The 21,622-nt window shown below is 58.6% G+C and overlaps 1 protein-coding gene across 3 annotated transcripts in view; it reads right to left on the bottom strand.

Moving 5' to 3' along the window:
• Positions 1-21,622, bottom strand: part of FRMD5 (FERM domain containing 5) — a 66,463-nt gene that overhangs the window by 20,459 nt on the left and 24,382 nt on the right. For 2 of the 3 annotated variants that reach the window (XM_066558813.1, XM_066558814.1), the window contains exon 2: positions 181-285. In XM_066558813.1, coding sequence (XP_066414910.1) covers positions 181-285 — 105 coding nt within the window. Of the gene's footprint in view, positions 1-180; positions 495-21,622 lie in introns of those variants that run through there. The other variant, XM_066558812.1, reaches the window with a different exon arrangement.

Raw genomic sequence — 21,622 nt, 5'->3', positions numbered from 1 at the left:
TGTTATCGAGGCTGATCGATCGCTGCTATCGATCGCTGTTATCGATCGCTGTTATCGGTAGCTGTGCCTGCACGGCGATTCCCGTGCACAGCCTCGGGGCTCTAAAGGCAAGGAGGGACTGGAGGGGCCCCGGAGCTCGTTCTGCACCAGCCCTGCCCGGGCAGGGGGGGTCTCTCTCACCCTTTGCTTGTCGGGGTCTACAAAGCGGATGCCGAAGTAATCCTTCTCCAGCAGGTTCAGGTGGTGGCACAGGAGGTCGAACAGGTACTGGCCCTTGGCATCTCTCTGCAGGACGAAGAGGGTCAGTGACAGCACAGGGGCCGGGGGGCAGAGCCCGGGGATGTGTGTGAGGGCTCCGGAGCTTGTGGAGCGACACCAAGGACAGCCCAAACCCCGCACAGCTCCCGGGGCGACATTTCCGGCTCCGGAACCTTCTCCCATCCCACCCGAGGGGCACCTGAGCCGGTCATGCCCCATAAGAAGGGATGAAAGCGCCCAGGCCCAGGTGGGAATGCCCCGATGGCTCCCGGGTTTCCCACCTGAACCGGCTGTGCAGGGGCCACCATCGCCCCGATGAAAACCATCATCCCCTGCAGGCTCTGCTCCCTATCGGCCTCTCCTCACCTGTCTCCACAGGTGGGTTTGTGCCGTCAGCCCCCTCTGCCCCCGGGCTGCTCCTGCGCAGAGGTTTGGCCACCACCGCCCCAAAACTCTCACCCTCCTCCTCCTCCCGCTGGGCCGGGGCTGCAGAGCCCCGCCGCTGTGCCGGTGGCCCGTGGTTTGGGCCATTGCCGCCTCCATCCCGCTTCCCCGGAGCTCCCTCCCGGGTGATCCATTCCCTCTCCGGCAGCCCCGGCGTGCGGGAGCCGCCGCGCATCTCCGCCGATCAAAGGCTGCTCCTGACACCGCTGCCTGCTTCCTTCCACGAACACACCGCTTCCTGACAAATACATGGAACGCGCGCCGTATCTGATCAAACGAGCGCCTTATCTGATCAAACAGGCGCTCGGCAGCCGCAGACTGCAGCGGGGGAAGCCCACGGGAGCCCGGGGCTCGGTGCCGCCGGTGCAGGGATGTGTTTGCGCTGTAAATAAAGCGGGTTTCACACCTCGCACGCCGCGCCCGGCGGGATGAGCAGCCCCAGCCCCAGCCCGGAGCGTGGCCTGTGCCAGGGGCAGTCACAGGGAGACACCGGGGCTGGAAAAGCCCCCGAGACCACCGAGCCCAACCAGCCCCGGCCCTGCCGAGGGCAGCACTAACCCGTGCCCCGAGCGCCGCGTCCGCACGGCTTTAAATCCTGCAGGGCCGGGGGCTGCAGCCCTGCCCCGGGCACCGGAGCGCGCTTTGCACCCAGGGGTTCTCACAGAGCCCGTCCCGAGGCTGCTCCCTCTCCCGTCCCTGCTCCCTGGGACACAGCCCGACCCGCTCGGGGTCCCTCCTGCTCTCGGGGCCCCCCGAGCGCCCCTTTCCCCGGCCCTTGCGGCTCCGTGCAGCAGCTGCGCGCCCTGGAAGGAGCAGGAGCGGCCCCGCTGCTGGCCCGGCCCTGCACAGGGTCCGGGAGCTCAAACTCTGCATCATCCTGTGAAGAGACACAAAGAACATTCGGTCATCTTTGCCTCGGGCAGAATAGACTGTACAAAACCTCGCTGCGCGGAGCCCCGAGTGTGAACGGGGGAGACTCCGACACTCGAGGGGTCGGATCCGTGTTTGTTCACCCGGCGCCGATCCCGGGCTCGGCGCTGACTCTTTGGCTGTGGTGGTTTCGAAGACCGAACTTCGGTCTCGCAGACAAATTAATAAATCTTTGCTAAATTTTTGATAATTTTGGCTCACGATTTGATCATTTGTAACAATTCCCAGCTGGACCCCAAGGAAGGAGCCCCAGCTGGAGCCGCTGCTGCACAGCCCCAGCATCCCGTCCCTCCTCTGAGCCGATCTCACAGGGATGGATGTGCCCGAGGCTCCTCTCCCTTCCCTGCCCCAGAGCAGCACGGAGCCCGCAGAGCGCTTTCCTCTGCCATCTTCACAGAGCAACTGCGGGGAAGGACAAAGCAGACACCCCCCGGTGCCTGGAATCCGGTGAAAGTGTGAAACCGCGGATGGCATTACAGGGAAAATGCTCCCTCTTTGATCTCTCTAACTTGAATTAAACATATTCTAAATTAATCATTAGCAGAATGTCTTTCAGGAAATTATCTGAACTGCCTTTACAAATCACGACTTAAAAGAGCTCCCATTGCATAACACCGGCTTAAATAGTCCATGTTTGGATCTTTACACGTTCTTATAAAATGAGACTCCTGTCTGTCGGCGGGATTTGAGGTCAGCCTTCGGGGTGCCCAGGCTGATGGGGACACCTCGGGCAGCGCTGGCACCTCTGGGATGCCCCGTGCCAGGCTGGCACCAGGGCTTGCTCCCATTGCCAGCACCTGCGGAGGGCTCTCCGTGTCTGCAGGGGCCTCCGAGGGAGCCAGGGGGGACTCCTCGTCATGAACGGCATGACAGACACCAGTGACAGACAAGGGGAAAGGCTGCCCACGGCCACGGGGCAGGGATGGGTGCGATACTGGGAATCAGGGATGGTTCCCTGGCGGTGAGGCCCTGGCACAGGGTGCCCGGAGCAGGGTGCCAAACTTTAGGAAGATTAAAGTAACCTCACATTCTTTGCTTTCCTAAGCTTCTCAGCCAAAATTAGGGTCATCCACAGATAGAAAAATAAACGAAAAAAAAAAAGAGAGAGAGATTTAAAAATAGCAGCTCATCTGCAAACGAGCAGAGGGCTCAGTTCAGGCAGGAGCCTTCAGTCCCACCGCAGTGACCGAGGACGAGCCCTGTCCCACGTCCTGGCTGCAGAGATGGGAGGCACGGCCGCTTTCCAGACCATTTCCAAACCAGGGCTGCTCCAGTCCAGCTCTCAGGCAGGTGTGGCACAGCACCAACCCCAAAGCTGTGGAAACATCTCCACCTGCCAGCCTGTCCTCCGCCCCTGCCACCTCCACAGCACCCCCGGGCCAGCCCCCAGCCCCAGCCCAGCATTCCCACTCCTGGGGCTCAAATGCCCCCAAGCTGCTCCAGGGATTGAGCCCAGGATTTACAGAAGCAATAGAAGCAGCTGAAAGTGGTTCCTTCCTGCGTTATTTGGGTTGGAAATCTCCTTGTGGGCTGCCCACTCGTCCCTGCTTCCTGAGCTTAGGAGGAGATTATTTTTTTAAAGGAAACCATCAAAAAAAGTCTATTTTACAAAGTGAAGTTTAAGCTTAAGTCTCTTTGGCAGCAACATCTGAGCTGGGAGAGATCAAAGACCCTCCAGCTCCACTGCCAACATGAAGAGATTTTCACCAGCAATTTGACTGCAATATTGTGGTTTAAATGCTTCATTTTCCAAGTTCAGCACCGTGCTGTAGGAGCCCGGGATTTATCATCCCTCAGACAAAGTTAATGTTGGTTCTGCAGGCAGGGCCAAGTCCTGACTGACAGCTCTCAGCCCTCACCGTGAGCCAGAGCCTCTGCTAAGCCCTGGAATGAGGAGGAAATGGGCAAAAACAGGCCTGAGAATATTCATTTCCAGGCAGGGAACAAGCAGCCCTGAAATCCAGGAGGGCAGCTGGAGCAGAGTGCTCCAAGGGACCCCTCCTGCCCCAGGAGGGGCTGGGGGCTGCCCCAGGGCAGGGGAGGGGTTCCCAAGGACAGGGCAGGGCTGGGGCTGTGCCTGCACCTCCAGGTGAGGGGGGCAGGAGGGAGATCTGGGACTGAGGGGAGTGGGGTTGGCTGGGAAGGGGCTTAGAGACCCCCCAGCCATGGCAGGGGCACCTCCCACTGCCCCAGGCGCTCCAGCCCCAGGGTCCAGCCCGGCCTTGGGCACTGCCAGGGATGCAGGGGCAGCCCCAGCTGCTCTGGGCACCTGTGCCAGGGCTGCCCTCCCTGCCAGGGAACAATCCCTGCCCATCTCCCCCTGAACGCTGCCAGTTTGAAGCCATTCCCTGTGCCCTGTTAGGATGACAAGAACAGATGCCCTGGGAGCCACAGGTGAAGGCAGAACCTCAGGGGATTGCCCACCTGCCCAGCAGAGCCCTGCCCACCCAAGGAGACTCGGGGAAGGAAAAGGGCTTTTACATAACTCCAGTGTAATCCTGTTATATTTATAGCATATGCATTTCAGTATTAATTCCCTGTTATCTCTAATCCTTCCTCCTCGCTGACACAGTAATTTCTGTCTTCAAGACTTATCTGGGCAGCTGGATCCAGAAGTTTATAAAGCTCCTGAGGAGGAAAGTTCCTAATGAAGGGCCCCACGGAGCCTTAAACTCCAGATTAGTGATTCTCCTCTTAATCCTCAGCAGGTTTCCAAACCTTTGCCATGCTGGCGTGTGCAGAAGGATCCACAGGCTCTCCATCATGGAATTTCAGCCTCTGATGTCCTCGTTTAGGAAAGTCTGCAGTGGGACAGCAGTCGAGCATGTTTTTACACCCGTTCATAATCAGGAACTTGCACCAGGAGCATTTCCCAGCTCCCACAGCACCTGGGGAGGGTTTGCCTATCTCGAGCTTTCCTGACAGCTTCCATGGGCTTTGCAAAACCGACTCGGTGCTTTCCCCGGGGCTTGCCCAGCCCTGCAGCTCTCCAGGCACAGCCTCAGGGCTGTGGCAGCTGCCAGCAGGGAGCAGGACCCTCTGGAGGAGAGGAGAGGAGAGGAGAGGAGAGGAGAGGAGAGGAGAGGAGAGGAGAGGAGAGGAGAGGAGAGGAGAGGAGAGGAGAGGAGAGGAGAGGAGAGGAGAGGAGAGGAGAGGAGAGGAGAGGAGAGGAGAGGAGAGGAGAGGACGGGACGGGACAGGACGGGACAGGACAGGACAGGAGGGCCGTCCCTCCTGCCCACCCAGCTGCCCAGAGGGGCTGGGTCCCGCAGCAGGTGCTGCTGGCAGGTGGGACGGTGCTGCACAGCTGCTCCCTGCCCTGCAGCACCGCCAGCGGCTGGGGCAGAGCCTGGCAGGGTGAAAGGCTCCTCTGTGCTGAGCCCCAGCTCTCCCAGCTCCCGCCTCTCCACCCACCAGGGCAAGGCAGGACATCCCCACCTCTGCACCCTGTCCTGGCCAAGCTCCTGGCTGGCACCAGCCCGGATCCTGCACGGACTCACAGAGATGCAGGGAATATTCTGAATATTCCCCAGCCCTGAGAGCTCGCCACAAGCCAGCCCTTCCCTCCCGGTGACTGATGACACGTCACCTTCACTCTGCTGCCACGCAGCTTTTATGAATTACATTCAGGATTTATAACTCTATAATTGAGAGGCACAGAAATCTCTCTCCATAAAGCCAAATTGGTTTTTCCAATAACTCAAACTCCCTTTTTTCATTCATGCAGCCTGGAGTGGCTCCATGCGGCTCTTGTTGAATTTGGCACTCCCCTGCCATTAGCATGCAAAAGGCTCTGGGCACAACCGGCTCTGGTGTGAATTGTTTAGAGGCCAATAAACGTGTTCAGAGAGATCATGCCATGAATGCCTCTCCTCAGGAGCCAGCCCTACCTGCTGCGGGCAGGAGAGCGCTGCTCCTGCAGGCTGGGCTGCCTGGCCTTGTGGGAACCTGGAACGCTTTGCCAGTGGAGCTGGGAAGGGAATGGAGCACCAGGAGGGGCTGGGGGAGCTGGGACGGGGCTCAGCCTGGAGGCTGCTGCCCCACACTGTCCCCAAACAGCCCCAGGGTCCCCAGGCTGCTGCCCCAAACTGTCCCCAAACAGCCCCAGGGTCCTGAGGCCACACTGGACCAACCACCCCGGGCCACATCCAGGGGTGCTGAGCCGCTCAAGGTGCCAGCAGGCTGGAATGAGCCCTTTAACTTGCTTGTGCTCCACAAGTGCCCCCAAAGCCTTGCTTCTGAATTACAGAAGCCAGTGGAATCATTCAGTGTGAGCTGTCAGGCTGAAGCCCTGGGCCAGCAGTGCCAGTCAAGCAGCCAAATCCCATGTGAGGGGTGCCCTGCACCCCATGCCTCCTCCAGAACCAGCGCCATGGATTAGAGCTTGCCCCAGGTGCTTTCCCAGGAAGGACGTGGATCCCTGCAGGGGATTGTGCAGGGTGCTCAGCTCATGCTTCCCATTTCAAACCAGAGCCAAAATAGGACAACAAAAGTAAGGGGGAATTCCTGACTGCGAACACAGGGAAGACGCTCAAAACCCCAATTCAGACTGAAAACTAAGAACAGGTTCAAAAATAATTCATGTTTCTGTCTCCCAGAACTGCACCTCAAGAATAAAGAGCACCGTGCACCAGGAGAGGAGCTGGAGCCTGTGAGTGAGGCGAAGCAGCTTTTATCTGTGCTACAGGAATGACCATATGTGGAATCCTTCTGGGAGGCCTCGATCAGTCAGATTAACATGATAATGAACTCGGATGTGCCCAGCCACGGCAGGATCTTTGTCCTGGGAGAGGCGGCGCTGCTCCCTGAATATTAACAGCAGGACTGGGCTTTTTACAGCCAGAGCCAGCACTGGGCTGCAGGAGGGCCCCTGTCACAGGAGGCGATTTCCAGGAGAGTGAATGATGCTCACTGAGAGAGGCGCAGAGAGCAGAAAGTTCCCAGTGAATGCGACACACCTTGAGCAGGAGGTGAGACACAGACAGCGCTGGGCATGGATCCTGCACCACGACCAGGCTCTCTTATCAACAACCCCTGGGTAATCTGCTGGGCATGGATCCTGCACCACGACCAGGCTCTCTTATCAACAACCCCTGGGTAACCCGCTGGGCATGGATCCTGCACCACAACCAGGCTCTCTTATCAACAACCCCTGGGTAATCTGCTGGGCATGGATCCTGCACCACAACCAGGCTCTCTTATCAACAACCCCTGGGTAACCCGCTGGGCATGGATCCTGCACCACAACCAGGCTCTCTTATCAACAACCCCTGGGTAATCTGCTGGGCATGGATCCTGCACCACAACCAGGCTCTCTTATCAACAACCCCTGGGTAACCCGCTGGGCATGGATCCTGCACCACAACCAGGCTCTCTTATCAACAACCCCTGGGTAACCCGCTGGGCATGGATCCTGCACCACGACCAGGCTCTCTTATCAACAACCCCTGGGTAACCCACTGGGCATGGATCCTGCACCACAACCAGGCTCTCTTATCAACAACCCCTGGGTAACCCGCTGGGCATGGATCCTGCACCACAACCAGGCTCTCTTATCAACAACCCCTGGGTAATCTGCTGGGCATGGATCCTGCACCACAACCAGGCTCTCTTATCAACAAGCCCTGGGTAACCCGCTGGGCACTGCTCGGGGAGCACCTGCACAGCCCTGGGGAGAGCAGCCTCACAGAAAACCTCACACGGCAGAAAATGCTGCTGCCTGCTCCCAGAGGGGCTCGGAGAGGGCAGAGCCAGCTCCGGGCAGTGCCCTGATGGGGGGGGAGGCTCTGGGGGACCCGGGGGGCTCTGGGGATGCTCTGGGGGAGCTGGGGATGCTCTGGGGGAGCCCAGGGATGCTCTGGGGGAGCCCGGGATGCTGCGGGAGCCTGGGATGCTCCCCAGCATCACGGTGGGAACCTGCTGCTCCCTGCTCCCCTCCCTCGAGGGATGCTCTGCCCCCAGCTCCGTGCAGAAGATGCTGACCCCGGGCTCCTGCTGCCCACTCTGCTGGCAGCACGGCCCCAGGGCTGCCGGGCCCAGTGCCACCCCCATGCCACCCCCGTGCCAGTGCCAGTCCCTCCTGGCCATACCAATGTGCTGCTCCCACTCGCTCCATCCAGGGGCCAGGCAGTCCTGGCTCACCCCTCAGCCAGAATAAAACCCCCCAAAACCCAAGCCAGAAAACCCCACTTTGCCTCCCAGATGACTCAGAGCCAGCTCTTTTCCCCCGCTTTCCAAGCAGGTTTTTCTCTCTTAATGAGGGTTTGGGCTGAACGAGAAGCTGACCTGGAGCTGCACAAGGCGCTGGGATCCTGCACACATCACAGACCCTGCAGATCCACAGCTCCTCTCATTTGCGGTTTCAGCTGCTCAGTATTTACAGCAGGCTGTGGTGTAGGGAGAAGGAAGGCAAGAGAAACTGTTTGGGCTGACCTGGGTTTGTTTCCAAAGCTGCTGTGAGGATATGGGAACAGGCACAGGGAGAGATGTATTTGTCATCTCAGCAAGGCCCTTGTTTTGCCGCGGGGTTTAACGTCTCAAAATACATATTCATTTAGATGCAAATGTCTGCTTTCACCTGGGACCTAACCAAAGCCCTGGGAAGTGAACACCGACCTTTGCCGTGCCTCCATCCCTGCCTGGCAGTCCTGTGGGGACGGCCAGGGCCGTGGTGACCTTGCTGGGAAGGAAGCAGAGCCCTGCTGGGAATTGCTGACCCACAGCCTGGGCTGGAAGGGACTGCACAGCTCCCGGCCCCCAGGAAGGGCTGGTGGCTCTGCCATGGGACAGGCTGCAGGGGCAGGGTGGGCAGGGTGGGCAGGGTGGGCAGGGTATGCAGGGTTTGCAGGGTGAGCAGGGTGAGCAGGGTTTGCAGGGTGGGCAGGGTGGGCAGGGTGGGCAGCATGGGCAGGGTATGCAGGGTATGCAGCATGGGCAGGGTATGCAGGGTGTGCTGGGTGCCATCCTGCTGCCCCCATGTCCTGCCTGAGGATGGGCAGCCCTGGCAGCGCAGGGTGCAGGGGCAGAGAGCCCAGGACAGCCTCAGCAGGGCCATCCCAGCTGCAGAGGGATGGGCTTTGCTCAGCTCAGCTTTCACAGAAAAGCCCCCAAAAGGCCCCTCTGTCCTTGCAGTCACATGCCGTGTCACACATGCCCTTTCCAGAGGAACCCGGGAGAGCACAGGGCACTCTCTGGGCGCCTGATCTGGGGATGGTGATGTGGGCTGACACTCCCTGCACACACCCAGGGGCCACAGCGCTGGGATTCTGCAGGAGCAGGGCACAGAACTGCAGCCCCTTCCACCCAGAGCAGCCAATGCTGCCCCAGGGCCACCCCAGGGTGTCCCCCCCTCCCTGCCCAGCCTGGGGTGCCTGAGCCATGCTGTGAGCCCAGCTCAGCCCTGGCTGGGGACGTTCCCCCACACGCAGGGAGCACACCAGGGGCCTGGCAGGCAAAGGCCTGGATTCGGGCAGGATCTGCAGTAACATCTGCAGGAGGGATGTGCCACCCTCCGTGGCAAGGGAAGCTGTTATTCCATCCATTTCCCAAACTGTCCAGCAGGATCCAGCTGCCCACAGAACGCCAGAAGCAGGATTACTTGCTTTGTTAGTTTTTTTTCAGCAGGATTATTTGCTTTGTTGGTATTTTCAAACAGAAACGAGTGACCTTATTCCTGTGCTCTGTCCTGAGCGCTGGCACATCCCTGCCTTGGCTGCATCACAGTCCCTGGCAGGGCTGGGCTCTGTCCCCTGTGCCAGGCACCAGGGCACCCTGCTCTGCTCTGCTCTGCTCTGCGGGGAGATGCTGTTCTGAGCCCCAGGGTAAGCTCCAGCCCGGCCCAGAGCATGAGCACAGTGACCCCAAGGGCTGTCCAGCCCCAGGGCTTCCCCTGCCATCCTCACTTCATGGAAAAACCCCAGAAAAGCCAGGGAAGGGAACAAGAGCCTCTTTGCACCTCCTGCACCCTCCCTGGTGCTGAATGGAGGAGCAGCCCACAAAGCCAGCCTGGATTTCTATCAGCAAAGCCATTTTTCCACGTTACACTCTGTGAGAAAGGGATCCTACCCTGCAGGCAGAGCTTCCATTGCTCTGAGCAGCCCCGTTCCCTGGGAGCAGCACCCCCAACGTTCTCAGCAATCCCATTCCTCAGGAGGAGCATCCCCATCAACCTGAGCAGCACCCCCAATTGCTCTGAGCAGCACCCCCAATGCTCTGAGCAGCACCCTAATACTCTGAGCAGCAGCCCCAATGCTCTGAGCAGTGCCCCCATCACCCTGAGCAGCACCCCAATACTCTGAGCAGCACCCCCATCGCTCTGAGCAGCACCTCCATTGCTCTGAGCAGCACCCCAATACTCTGAGCAGCACCCCAATACTCTGAGCAGCACCCCCATCGCTCTGAGCAGCACCCCAATACTCTGAGCAGCGCCCCCATCGCTCTGAGCAGCCCCAACGCGGAGCAGGAGCCGAATCCCAAATCCCAAGTCCCGGGCGCCGCCGGGAAGCTGCCTTGATGTTAACGTGTTTACTTTGCACATCAAACCCGGCAGAATAAAGGATCGCAGCTCCGCTCCACGGCAGCGTGTCTGACAAAGCACCACGGCTGGAGAGGAGCCCTGGAGGGGCGGCTGGGGCTCCGCAGGCACCCAGGGAGGAACAGGGGGCGTCCGGGGGAGGGGACCCACAGAGCCCCCACAGCCATCGGACAGGTGCCAAACCCAGCCCCTGGCACACGCGATGGGGCCATGCCGCGCTCCGCTGGCACACGGGACAGAGCCAGCGGGTCCAGGCGCCCCGCAGGCAGGGCAGGGTCCTTGCAGGGCAGGAGGCAGCAGCCGCTGCTCCCTGAGCCGCACGGCGCCTGCCCATCCCCATCCCTTCATAGCCAATTTAAAGCTGCCCGCCCTGCCCCACCCGGGCTCATCCCAGCGCTCAGCACTTGCCCTGCCAGGTGTGGCTCACCCCAAAGCCGCCCTTGCTTTCCACTGGGCAGCCAGGGCACAGCACACACAGGGCTTCCAGCTCCCGCTGGGCTCCATTGCAAACGAGACCCAAACCGTGCCCACTCCCCAGACCTGGGGGTGGCAGGGGGGAGTGCTCCAGGGGGCCCAGAGCCTTGGAGCATTTCTGCTCCTGGAAAGAATGTGGGATTGCAGATGGACAGAGGGCCACCAGCCCTGCCAGTTCATCAAACGGACCCCAGCCAGCTCAAATTCCTTTAGCACTGCTAAAAAGCAGCTCCTGGCAACGCTAAAAATCAGGGCCATGAAAAGGAACCGTCTGAATTCCACGCCTGTGTCAGTGTCCCAGACAGCCACCCCAGCCAGGGCAGTGACACTGCTCTAAATGCTGCTTCGAGAGAATTTCATATTTAGAGATAAAAATAATCCACAGAAACATGGCCCAGGGCTCTCCCAGGGGCCCAGAAGCAGCTGAGCTTGCTCACAACCTGAGTTCCAGGACAGATCTCTGCTGACAGCAGCAGCTCCTGGCCCTGCTGCACCTCCCCAGGGCAGGGCAGCCCCCTGAGCCCCCATCTGTGCCCCCCAGAGCAGGACAAGGGCTCTGCCCACTGTCCCCAGCAGCCCCATGGGCTGGCCCTGGGCAGCAGGAGCCTCTGGGCAGCAGCTCAGAGCAAACCTGGATTACAGGCAGGGATTACTCGTGTTGATGGGCAAAGTCTCTGTTCCCTGCCCAGATGGCCCCTAAGCTCCCCGAGCCTGGATCAGCCTGGGCAGGGCTCAGGGCAGAGGCTGTGCCAGCCTGGGCAGGGCTCAGGGCAGAGAGAGCCCGGATCAGCCTGGGCAGGGCTCAGGGCAGAGCCCGGATCAGCCTGGGCAGGGCTCAGGGCAGAGAGAGCCCGGATCAGCCTGGGCAGGGCTCAGGGCAGAGCCTGGATCAGCCTGGGCTGGGCTCAGGGCAGAGGCTGTGCCAGCCTGGGCAGGGCTCAGGGCAGAGCCCGGATCAGCCTGGGCAGGGCTCAGGGCAGAGAGAGCCCGGATCAGCCTGGGCAGGGCTCAGGGCAGAGCCTGGATCAGCCTGGGCAGGGCTCAGGGCAGAGAGAACCCAGATCAGCCTGGGCAGGGCTCAGGGCAGAGGCTGTGCCAGCCTGGGCAGGGCTCAGGGCAGAGAGAACCCAGATCAGCCTGGGCAGGGCTCAGGGCAGAGGCTGTGCCAGCCTGGGCAGGGCTCAGGGCAGAGAGAGCCTGGATCAGCCTGGGCAGGGCTCAGGGCAGAGGCTGTGCCAGCCTGGGCTGGGCTCAGGCATGGGTGGGATATTGGGCAGAGGCTGTGCTGGGCATGGGCTGAGCTGATGGGGCTGAGCATCCCAAAGGGAGCACTGCACACCCACAGCTCCACAGGGAGCTGCCCCTGCCCTGCGCCCCAGAGCAGCCTCCCTGCACCAGGGCACGCTCAGAGGAGCCAGCTCAGCTGCCTGGGAGCTGAACATTCCCTACAGAAGCTCTGGAATGAGCTGGGAGCCCGGCAGAGGGTGACACTGCAGAGCCAGGAGGGCAGCTGGAAGGAAGCCCTGCCAGCAGGATTTACCTCATCAGGAGAAACCAGGGCTGGATCCCAGGCCTGAGGTGACCCATCCATGGGTCCTGTCCACCCTGCCAGTGCCACAGGGTCCCAGCTGCTGGGGAGCATTTCCCCCCCTGGAGCCCCAGTGTGAACGCCCTGGTTTTGGTGCGCCCTGAGTGGCGGCACCTGGGCCCACGCAGGCACCTGGAGAGGGGAAAGAGCCAGCAAAGCTGGGTGTACTGGGCAAAACTGAACATGCTGGGTGCACTGGGCAAAACTGAGCACTCAGACCCCCAATACGATGAAAGGAAGGAGATGAGGGTGGCAGAACCATGCAAACATGTACATTGGAAAAGCCCTCCACAGCACTGAGTCCAACCCTTCCCCCAGCACTGGGATGGAATTGAATGCTCTGGCTCCTGAGTTTATTTTAAAGCAGAGGCCTGCAGAGGCAATAAAAATAATTACAGTAATGAAGTCATTGTGCCTGCACTATCACATTGGATTATCTCAGGCCTGACAGAAGATGAGTCCCCAAGGAAAAGTCTCCCTTTACTCAGCGAGTCAGAAGTGCTGCCAGCACAACCTGGCACTGCCAGGGCCAGCACAGCCCCTCAGCACTGCCAGGGCCAGCACAGCCCCTCAGCACCACTGCCAGGGCCAGCACAACCTGGGCACTGCCAGGGCCAGCACAACCTGGCACTGCCAGGGCCAGCACAGCCCCTCAGCACCACTGCCAGGGCCAGCACAGCCTGGCACTGCCAGGGCCAGCACAGCCCCTCAGCACCACTGCCAGGGTCAGCACAACCTGGGCACTGCCAGGGCCAGCACAACCTGGCACTGCCAGGGCCAGCACAACCTGGCACTGCCAGGGCCAGCACAGCCCTTCAGCACCACTGCCAGGGCCAGCAGAGCCCCTCATCAGCACTGCCAGGGCCAGCACAGCCCCTCAGCACTGCCAGCACAGCCCCTCAGCACTGCCAGCACAGCCCAGGCACTGCTGGGCTTGCTGCCACCAAGGAAGTTCCATTAGAAGCATCCCTTTCCTCCCTGTGCCCCTCCAGGGGCAGCCACCTTCTCCCAGCACAGCCCCTGCTGCAGAAATGTCCTTTTTGCAGCCCCCTGCTCCTGTGTCCCGGCTGTCCCCGAGCCCAAGGGCCTGCGGCTCATGTGCCAAGGGCTCTGTGCTGGCTGCAGGGCTCTCTGCAGCCCCGGGGTGCTGTGCTGGCCCTGGCAGTGCCAGGTTGTGCTGGCAGCTCAGGTTGTGCCAGCCCAGCCCAGCTCCTCTGCCCCACCGCAGCTGCGCTGCCAGGGACAGGGACCACAGACAGCCCCGTCCAGCACGTCTGAGAGGAGAAATGGAGAAATCCTCCTGTCCAGGCACCCCGAGGAGCCCCTGGGGACGGGAGCTGGGCTGGGCAGCGCCTCAGCTCTGAGCCAGCAGGAGCCCAGCAAAGGGGGAGCAGCACAGGAACCCCTCTCCTCGGGGAGAGCAGAGCAGCTCCCAGCGTGGCTGCATCCTGGGGCTCACAGCTGGCACAGCTGAGCCTCCCGGGGCTGCTCCCCTGGGTTAAACCCTCTCTGAACTAAACCCTCTCCTGGGTTAAACCCTCTCTGAACTAAACCCTCTCTGAACTAAACCCTCTCCTGGGTTAAACCCTCCCTGAACTAAACCCTCTCCTGGGTTTAACCCTCCCTGAACTAAACCCTCTCCTGGGTTAAACCCTCTCTGAGCTAAACCCTCTCCTGGGTTAAACCCTCTCCTGGGTTAAACCCTCCCTGAACTAAACCCTCTCTGAGCTAAACCCTCTCCTGGGTTAAACCCTCTCTGAACTAAACCCTCTCCTGGGTTTAACCCTCCCTGAACTAAACCCTCTCCTGGGTTTAACCCTCTCTGAGCTAAACCCTCTCCTGGGTTAAACCCTCTCTGAGCTAAACCCTCTCCTGGGTTTAACCCTCTCCTGGCTGGGACCTGCACAGTCACACCTGCACAGATTGTGGCTTCTCACCCACTGCAGCAGCCAGAGCAGGGGGAGCACCCAAGGTCAGTTTGGGGGAGGCTCTGGGGAGACCTCAGAGAGCTGGAGAGGGGCTGGGGACAGGGGATGGAGGGACAGGGCACAGGGAATGGCTCCCGCTGCCAGAGGCAGGGATGGGTGTTGGGATGTTGGGAATTGGGAACTGTTCCCTGTTAGGGTGGGCAGGCCTGGCACAGCTGTGGCTGCCCCTGCATCCCTGGCAGTGCCCCAGGCTGGATGGATTTGGAGCAATCTGGCACAGAGGAAGGTGTCCCTGCCCAGGACAAGATGGGCTTTAAGGTCCCTTCCCAGCCACATCAGTCTGCAGGAAATCTGTAAAAATTCCAATTCCAGCTGAGCTCAACTCCTCCCTGGTTGTTCATTGCAAACAATCACCAGTCCCTGGGGGCACAGACCCTTCCCTGCCCAGCTGCCCCATCCCAGAGCAGGAGGAGGCAGCAGGAGCACCCTGGAGCTCCTTCCCCCTCCCACAGCATCTTGTGCCACGGATTATTTCTGATTATTCATGTTAAAATAGGGCCCTCAGCCCCCCTCGGCAATATTTACCTCCCTTAATTAAAGATGGCAGCAATAAACATGAAATATGGACAAAAGGAGATTTTAATAAATGCTGCCTCAGGGAGCCCAGAGCCAGCCTGGAAACTCTTCATATCTGCTGCTGCATTGTTATGGAATTCAGACAATATATGGCCACATAAAAGCAATATTAAAAATAATTATCATAAATTAGGCCCGGGTAGGCTGGAGGCCCCCGGGTGGGGGGGAAGAGCCTTCCCACAGGTTTTGGAGGAGAAGCCACGAGCCTGGCTCGTTTCTGCTCCATCTGACAGGAGAGCCCAGCACTGGCACCCCTTCCAGCACAACAAATAACAATGAACACTTCTCTGCTTCCCAAACCCGCCCTCACTCGTGCATCTCAAGGTGGCCAAACCTGAAATAATTCGTCAGTGCCTGATTAGTTTTCCCCTGCCCTGTGGAGCAAGGACCCAGCTGCCAGTCAGCATCCAAAGGCAGGATTCAAATATTTGCATTTGGGAAGACAAAACTCTTGGCAAAGTCCAGGTTTGAGCATTTAAATGGGGATTTCTTTGGGAAAGGGACCTTGGGCCCCTCAGGGTTATGCAGAAACTCATCTCATTTTACACCTCTGCAGGAGAGGGCTCCAAAATCTGATGGAAAACAGGATTCTGGCAATAAATAAGAAGGATGAGCGTCTTCATGGGCAAACCCATCCTCTGACCCCAATCCACTGATGGCAGAGAACGGGCACCAAAATTGGTGAAAAATGAACCCTGTCAAAGCTGTTTGAGCTTTTGATGAGTTTAAAAATTGGTTAATAAAGGCAACCGTGCCAATGTAATAGATTTAGACTCTGGCAGACACTTAACCTGGTATGGCATGACATTTTGATTAAAAATTAGAGTGATACAAGAGCAACATGACACGCACTAACAGGATTAAAGGCTGGCTGCAGCACAATTAGGATGCTGCAATGCTGGGTGGTTTAACAGGCATCCTTAACAGGGAAAACAGCTCCAGCTCCCAAGGTTTTAAGCAAAAAGCCACAAGAAGCCAAGGCAGTGCGGTGCAGTTGGCAGAGAGCACAGAGCAGGGAGGTGCCAGGTGACTGGTACAGAGCAACTGGTACTGTGAATTAAAAGCAAGTTAAAAATCAGCATCCACCGCCTCCTGTGCCCTCAGGGTGGCACAAAGGCCCTGTCCCTGTGCCTGGAAACACGGCCTGGGACACCGTGGGGTCACAGAATGCTTTATGCTGGAAATGCCCTGGGATCCTCCTGTGCAGGGCTCCCCCAGCACTGCCAAGGCCACCAGCAGCCCCTGTCCCCAAGTGCCACATCCCCACAGCTTCAAACCCCCCGTGGCACAGCTGCAGGTTTGTGGGGACAGCCAGGGGCCTGCTCTGCTCCTGCCCTTCACCCCTCTGGAATATTGTAAGGAAATATTGTATGGGAATATCGTATGGGAATATTGTCTCTGGGAACATTGTAAGGAAATGTTGTCGTGGCTGCCCCTTCCAGGGCTCCACGCTGCACAAACAGCATTCAGCTGATTAATTCCATCCTGGCTTTCTGCAAAGAGCCACAGACCACACCAGTTCCACCCAGACTCTGCTATTTTGGAGCCACCAGATAACTCTGACTTCTAATTTTATCTTTAGAATAAAGCAAGGCAAGAAGCCCCACCGAATGACGGGCGTGCATCACCACAGCGTGTGATAAACCAGGCCCGCGGCTCTGGGAGCCTCAGTCAGACAAAGACACACAAAACCTCCTTCTTCTCCCTCGGTACATGCTTCCCACACCTTTAACACTTGCTGTTGCAGTAACACTCAGTCCTGCCAGCGTTACACCAGCGTCACCCCCGTGACCAGGTCTGGTGGTGTTTTGGGGACTAACTGGGATCAAAGCCACATTTAACACCTGGTTTCTCCCCCAGATCCCTCTACCTCCTTCCACCCCAACTGAACTCGTGGAATCACGGTTTCTAGTCTTCTGTTTTTCACTTTTTGTTGTTCTGTGCAGCAGCCACTCCAGGCTGGATGAGCAGCCTGGCCCCAGCAGCTGTCCCAGATCCCTCCAGGTGCCTTAAAACACAAGTGCAAATTTAGGTAGGAAAAAAGGCCAAGGTTTTGCCCATTTTAGCATCAGAGCCCAGCACCCCTCTCACCCCTGGCCCGTCAGCACCCCCAGCTCGGCAGCAGTGCCCTCCCCAGCCGTGTGCCTGCAGCAGCAGTGCCAGGGCAGCGCTCGTCACGCCGATGCTTTTTGACTAATTACTGCTATAAAAAGCAAAAAGCTGTCAGAGGGAATTATTCAGCTTCTGCAAGAGTGAAACAGAGACACGTCTGAGAGGAAATGGTGCCCCTTCAGACTTCAGTGGTGCCTGCAAGGATTAACTCAGCCCTTGCAGCACCTACCAAAGACATTATTTACTGCCCCCATCCCAAAATGCTCCGGATGCAGGGGAAAGGAGGTGGAAGGTGCAGGACAGGCCTGGGCAGCAGCAGGAGACCCAGAGGGAGGGTTTGGCTCCAGGGGTTCTGCTGTCAGAATCACAGAACCACAGGATGGCTTGGGCTGGGTGGGAAGGGACATTGGAGCTCATCCCGTCCCACCCTGCCATGGCAGGGACACCTTCCACTGTCCCAGGGCCCCCCAGCCCTGCCCAGCCTGGCCTGGGGCACTGCCGGGGACCCAGGGACAGCCCAGACCTGCCATGGCAGCCCCTGCTAAAATCAAAACTTCAAAATCAGATTCAGAGGGAGCAGCGTGGGCAGAGTAACCCAGAAATCCCTCAAAAACAGGGGAATTAACCATCCATTAATTGTCCTGAGGCAAAAAACCACAACGAGCTCATTTTTGGCTGAGCTGTTTCTGACCACAAAATCTCTTTCATGTCACGGCCTCTTCCTCTTCTTCCACTGCCTCGGGTTTCCAATTTGTTCACTCCAAAGCCTGGCTTTGTGTTTGCATTTAAATTTTCACCTCCACTGATTTCCCCAGCAAAAACCCATTGGGTGAGCAAAGAGCTGAGAAATCCGGCACAGGCCCAGGGGCTGAAGCAGCGGGGCACAGCTGGATCCACAGTGCTGCTCCCAGCTCTGGAATCTCCTTCCCCGCTGCAGGAGCACCCCAGCACCCAGGGCACCTCCTTCCCTGCCCCAGGGAAGGGTTCCAGGCCGGGCTGGACGGGGCTGGGGGCCCTGCTCTGGCAGAAGTGTCCCTGCCCATGGCCGGGGTGGGATAAGATGGGCTTCAAGGTCCCTTCTGCTGTGGAGGCACCCGCAGCAACGATGCTCTCCACCCCTTTTCACTCCCCATCCATTCAATTTACCCCACCCATTGTTTTCTCTTCATGGTTTGAGAGTGAATCTCTGGTGGGCTGTGCTGAAGGAGCTGGGGCTGTGAGCTCCCCTCTGTTCTCCAGCACAGGACACATTGCCACCAGGTTGTGCTTTACCCCGAGCTCTGCCACTCAGGTAGTACAGGGGATTGATTCAAGGCTCAAGGCAGCTCTGGGGCAGCTCCCTCGGGCTCCAAAGGGCTCAGGCAGTCAGGAATTCTACAAATGGGCATCGATGGCAAACGGCAGCAGGGCCACAGAGAGATGCTGCCCAAATTGGCGGCTGGAAAAACGCCCCCCAGAAGGAGCCCCCAGCACAGCCTGCACGGGGGGTGCAAGAGACCCCAGCCCTGGAGCAGCTCTGGACTCCCCAGCAGCTCCACAGCTGCTGCTGCTGGGCCCTGGGCTGGGCTGCTCTGGGTCTCCAGCTGAATGCCCCTGCCCTGCTGCCCGCCCTGGCATGAGCCCGGGCACGGGGCTGGCTCTGGGCAGGGGCTTTGCCCTGCTCACCCCTCCTGGTGGTGCTGAAGGCTCAGCCTCGCCCCGGTGTTGCCGTGATCTTTTGAGATTTTCTGAGCCTTCTGATGTTTACATTCTTGCAATGAACTTTCTCACACACTTTCTGTAAATAACTCATTGTTTTGCATTCTTTTATAGAAGAAGAGAAATTTGATGGGCTGCTAGTTTGTCCAGTGTCATTGGAGAGGTGGCACTGTCACCCTGCAATCCACTGTCACTTTTGGAAATCTATAAATGTCAGAACCAGAAAATAAAAAGTCCCTTTTTACCTTAGAAAGAGCAGTGGGTACCTTCACGGGGCAGGATGGTGGAAATCCTGGGAATGGGATGGGATGGGATGGGATGGGATGGGATGGGATGGGATAGGGATGGGGATGGAGTGGGATGGGATGGGATGGGATGGGATGGGGATGGGATGGGATGGGATGGGATGGGATAGGGATGGGGATGGAGTGGGAGCAGCCACCCGCCAGGAGGGCCAGGAGCTCAGCCTCTCATCCCTCAGAGAGCAGAGTGAGAGGTGACACGGCCATCATCCCCAAATGCCTCCACAGAGAGAAAATATCAGCTGCTAAAGGGCTCTTCAATCAAGTGAAGAGAGACAGCGCAGACCCAGCCTCCAGGGGCTGCAGCAGCTGCGCCTGGATTAGGAACAAGATGCAGTTTTTAAAAACAAGAGCGATTAAGTAGCGGCACAAACTGCCCTGGGGGTGGTGGATCCCACAGCTGGCGGTGCCATGGAGAGGAGCTCTGCTCCAGCACGGGCTCCAGCACAGCCCTGGGTGCCTCCACAGTGCTGCCAGCTCCACAGCCCCGGGGCAGCAGCGAGGGCTCCGGGAGCCCCTGGCACAGCAGGGACCCAGGACACCTCCCTGTGCCCAGCCCTGGGCGCCGTGTCCTGACCTGCACCAGCCTCTGGGCGAGCTCCCATTGTCACCCACTGCTCCATCCTGGCACCGTCCAGGGCCAGGCTGGACCGGATTTGGAGCATCCTGGGACAGTGCAAGGTGTCCCTGCCCCCCTGAGGCTCCCTCATGGAACTGGACGAGCTTTAGGGTCCCTTGCAGCCCAAACCATTCCAGGTTTCCATGAGCACAGGTGGTGGCACACTGTGCAAAGAGGGAGAGGTGAAAAGGTGGGGAGGTGGCCCATGGTACCCAGCCCTCTCCACCACTGATTCCCACAGACACGGATTTCTAAACAAAGCCAACCGAAGCAATTTGCAGTAAATTCTCCCTCTAGAGCCAGCTCTCCACGGGTTTGCCTTGGGGCAGGGCGCTCTGCTCCCGGGATCACCAAGTGTGGGAAAGGAGGCAGGGATAGATGGGGACACTTTGCGGAAAGGATGGGCTATGGCGGTAAAGCCGATGGTTTCACACGCAAATGCCCAGCCCAGGACGTGAGGAGCAGCTGGGAGCATCGCTGGAGGATGCCATTGCCATGGCAACGGGGCGAGCACGCTGCCGCGGATCAAGGACGCGATTCCATTGTCCAAGCGCCGAGGATTTTTTAGCCCCGTTCCTGGGGACTGCGTGTTAATAGCGGCTGCATCCTATTTATCCCGGGCCCTCATTGTGCCCGTAATGAGCTCTCCAGGTTTTCCTGGAGAGCGTTTCCTCGGAGGCGCCGCGCCAGAGCCGCGACTCGGAGTTAAGTGGTTTGCCTCGCCGGCAATTCCCCGCCATGCCCACACGCTTTGAAACGCAGAGCAGCCTGATTAACTATTAATAACAGGGCCCTGGCAAACCACACGTTCTGCCCCGGTTTGTGCCACTTGCTCCTGAGGCCCCCCGAGCTCTCACCCTGCATGCAGGGATGCTCCTCACTCTGCCAGGGCACCCCCAGCCAGCCCATTGTGCCCTGTCCTGGCACTGCCTGGCGCCCTGGAGCTGCACATTGCTGTGGTTTGGCAGGGGATCAGCTGAGGTGGATGATGATGATGATGGTGAATGACAGGGCATGGCTGTGTGTGCACACAAATCTGCCCAGTGCCCCCAGGGATAACGCCACGTCCACGTGAGTAAAGCCTGGAATTGCCTTCCTACTTACAGAGGGTTGGACTCGATCCTGGAGGTTTTTTCCCACAAAAATGATCCCATGATTCTGTGAAATACCTTGATATTATTACTGTGCTGTTAAATTATTTCCTGCATAGAAGGAAACCTTGGCTTTCCCCATCAAGGTCTGGCTCCAGGGAATCCAATCCCTTGTCCCTTCAGCATCCCTGTGCTACTACAGCCGCTGAAATCTGCCATGGGACCAGGGAGCTCCGAGGTGCCTGGGAGCCCAGAACAGCCCCATGCAGGCAAAGGCGAGGATTCAGCAGCACTTTGGAAGCTCTGGGTGTCTGAGCACAGCAGCAACACTAGGTGGTGTTTGTTACGGCCCTGGGCTGTTCCAGAGCTCACTCTGTTGGGTGAGCATGGCCAGGCCCCTCTCTTCAGTCTTTGGGCAGGAGCACAAATGTCACCGTGCAGCAGGGAAGGTGCCCAGCCCTGTTCAGAGGAGGAAGCTGCTGCTGGATGGGGCTTTTCCAGAGTCGCTTTTCCCTGTGTCCATTTTCCCATGTCAGTTTTCCCTTTGTCAGTTTTCCCTGTGTCCGTTTTCCCCCTGTCCATTTTCCCCGTGTCCATTCTCCCCATGTCCATTTTCCCTCTGTCAGTTTTCCCCATGTCCATTTTCCCATGTCCGTTTTCCCCATGTCGATTTTCCCCGTATCCATTTTCCCTGTGTCCATTTTCCCATGTCCATTTTCCCTGTGTCGGTTTTCCCTGTGTCCATTTTCCCCATGTCCCTTTTCCCATGTCCCTTTTCCCCATGTGCATTTTTCCCATGTCCATTTTCCCACTCCCTTTTCCCATGTCCCTTTCCCCGTATCCCTTTTCCCATGTCCATTTTCCCATTCCCTTTCCCCGTGTCCCTTTCCCCATGTCCCTTTTCCCATTCCCTTTTCCCCATTCCCTTTCCCCATGTCCCTTTCCCCGTGTCCTTTTTCCCATGTCCATTTTCCCATTCCCTTTCCCCGTGTCCCTTTCCCCGTGTCCA

This window comes from Molothrus aeneus, chromosome 13 (assembly GCF_037042795.1).
Source record: "Molothrus aeneus isolate 106 chromosome 13, BPBGC_Maene_1.0, whole genome shotgun sequence".
Lineage (NCBI taxonomy): Eukaryota > Metazoa > Chordata > Aves > Passeriformes > Icteridae > Molothrus > Molothrus aeneus.
This window is presented reverse-complemented; position numbering and strand designations above follow the sequence as displayed.